The sequence below is a fragment of the Trypanosoma theileri genome, assembly GCF_002087225.1.
Source record: "Trypanosoma theileri isolate Edinburgh chromosome Unknown TM35_Tth_26_V1, whole genome shotgun sequence".
Lineage (NCBI taxonomy): Eukaryota > Euglenozoa > Kinetoplastea > Trypanosomatida > Trypanosomatidae > Trypanosoma > Trypanosoma theileri.
This window is the reverse complement of record NW_021639868.1, coordinates 60,166-60,879: the sequence shown is the minus strand read 5'-3', so window position 1 is coordinate 60,879 and position 714 is coordinate 60,166. Positions and strand designations below refer to the sequence as shown.

At 51.3% G+C, this 714-nt stretch overlaps 1 protein-coding gene across 1 annotated transcript; it reads left to right on the top strand.

The window, feature by feature from the left end:
- Positions 1–31: 31 nt before the first annotated feature.
- Positions 32–712, top strand: TM35_000261210 (putative receptor-type adenylate cyclase; the record flags this gene model as incomplete). The annotated part of the gene is made up of 1 exon (XM_029027858.1): positions 32–712. A coding segment is annotated over one exon (681 nt), but the record flags the coding sequence as incomplete, so codon positions are not given.
- Between the last annotated feature and the right edge of the window lie 2 nt (positions 713–714).

The following is a 714-nucleotide window of genomic DNA, read 5'->3' as shown; positions in this document are numbered from 1 at the left end:
GATTGCGGAGCACCTGAAGAGAAACAGCGGTGTGCGTGTGTTTGTCCTGTTCTCCGAGGTGTCTCTGCGGTACGCTGACTTCACTGCTGCGTTCAGTGGGAGTGTGAGAGCCAACCGCCTTGTGTTCGCGACGAACCTGCCGCACTGGGCCGATGGGAAGACGGAGTCCGAGACTGTTCAAGAGTTCCACGCTGCTGTGACAGATAAGAAGATGAGGACACCACTATCGCTGAGGGCATTTGCCGGTACACAACTTGTACAGACTGTTCTTTCACGGATGGATATTGTGAACGCGGACACCCTGAGTAATTTCTTTTACAGAAATATAGCCGTNCTGCTGGGCCCACTTGCTGTGCAAGACATGCTTCTAAGTGTGTGGCGTGAAGCTGTAGATGCAGGTGTTCCGTTTGTGAGTGGTCAAGTGATTACGACGGGGACGAACCCACTTGCGAAGGACACACAGTACGTTGCTATCCAGCGGTTCCAGAGAGAAATGGAGAAATACCTAAATGAGAGCGGTCAGACTTTCTTTGATGATCCCCAACACTTCCTTAATAATGACAACGATGGTGAGGTGATGTTCTCCTGGTGGATTGCTGGAGAGGTGCTCATGCAGGCGATGAGCAGCCGTGAATGGTTGCAGAACAGGTCCACTTTCGTTGCATCACTGTTTGACCAGCGCCGGTATATGATTGATGACCTTGTGATTGGTGA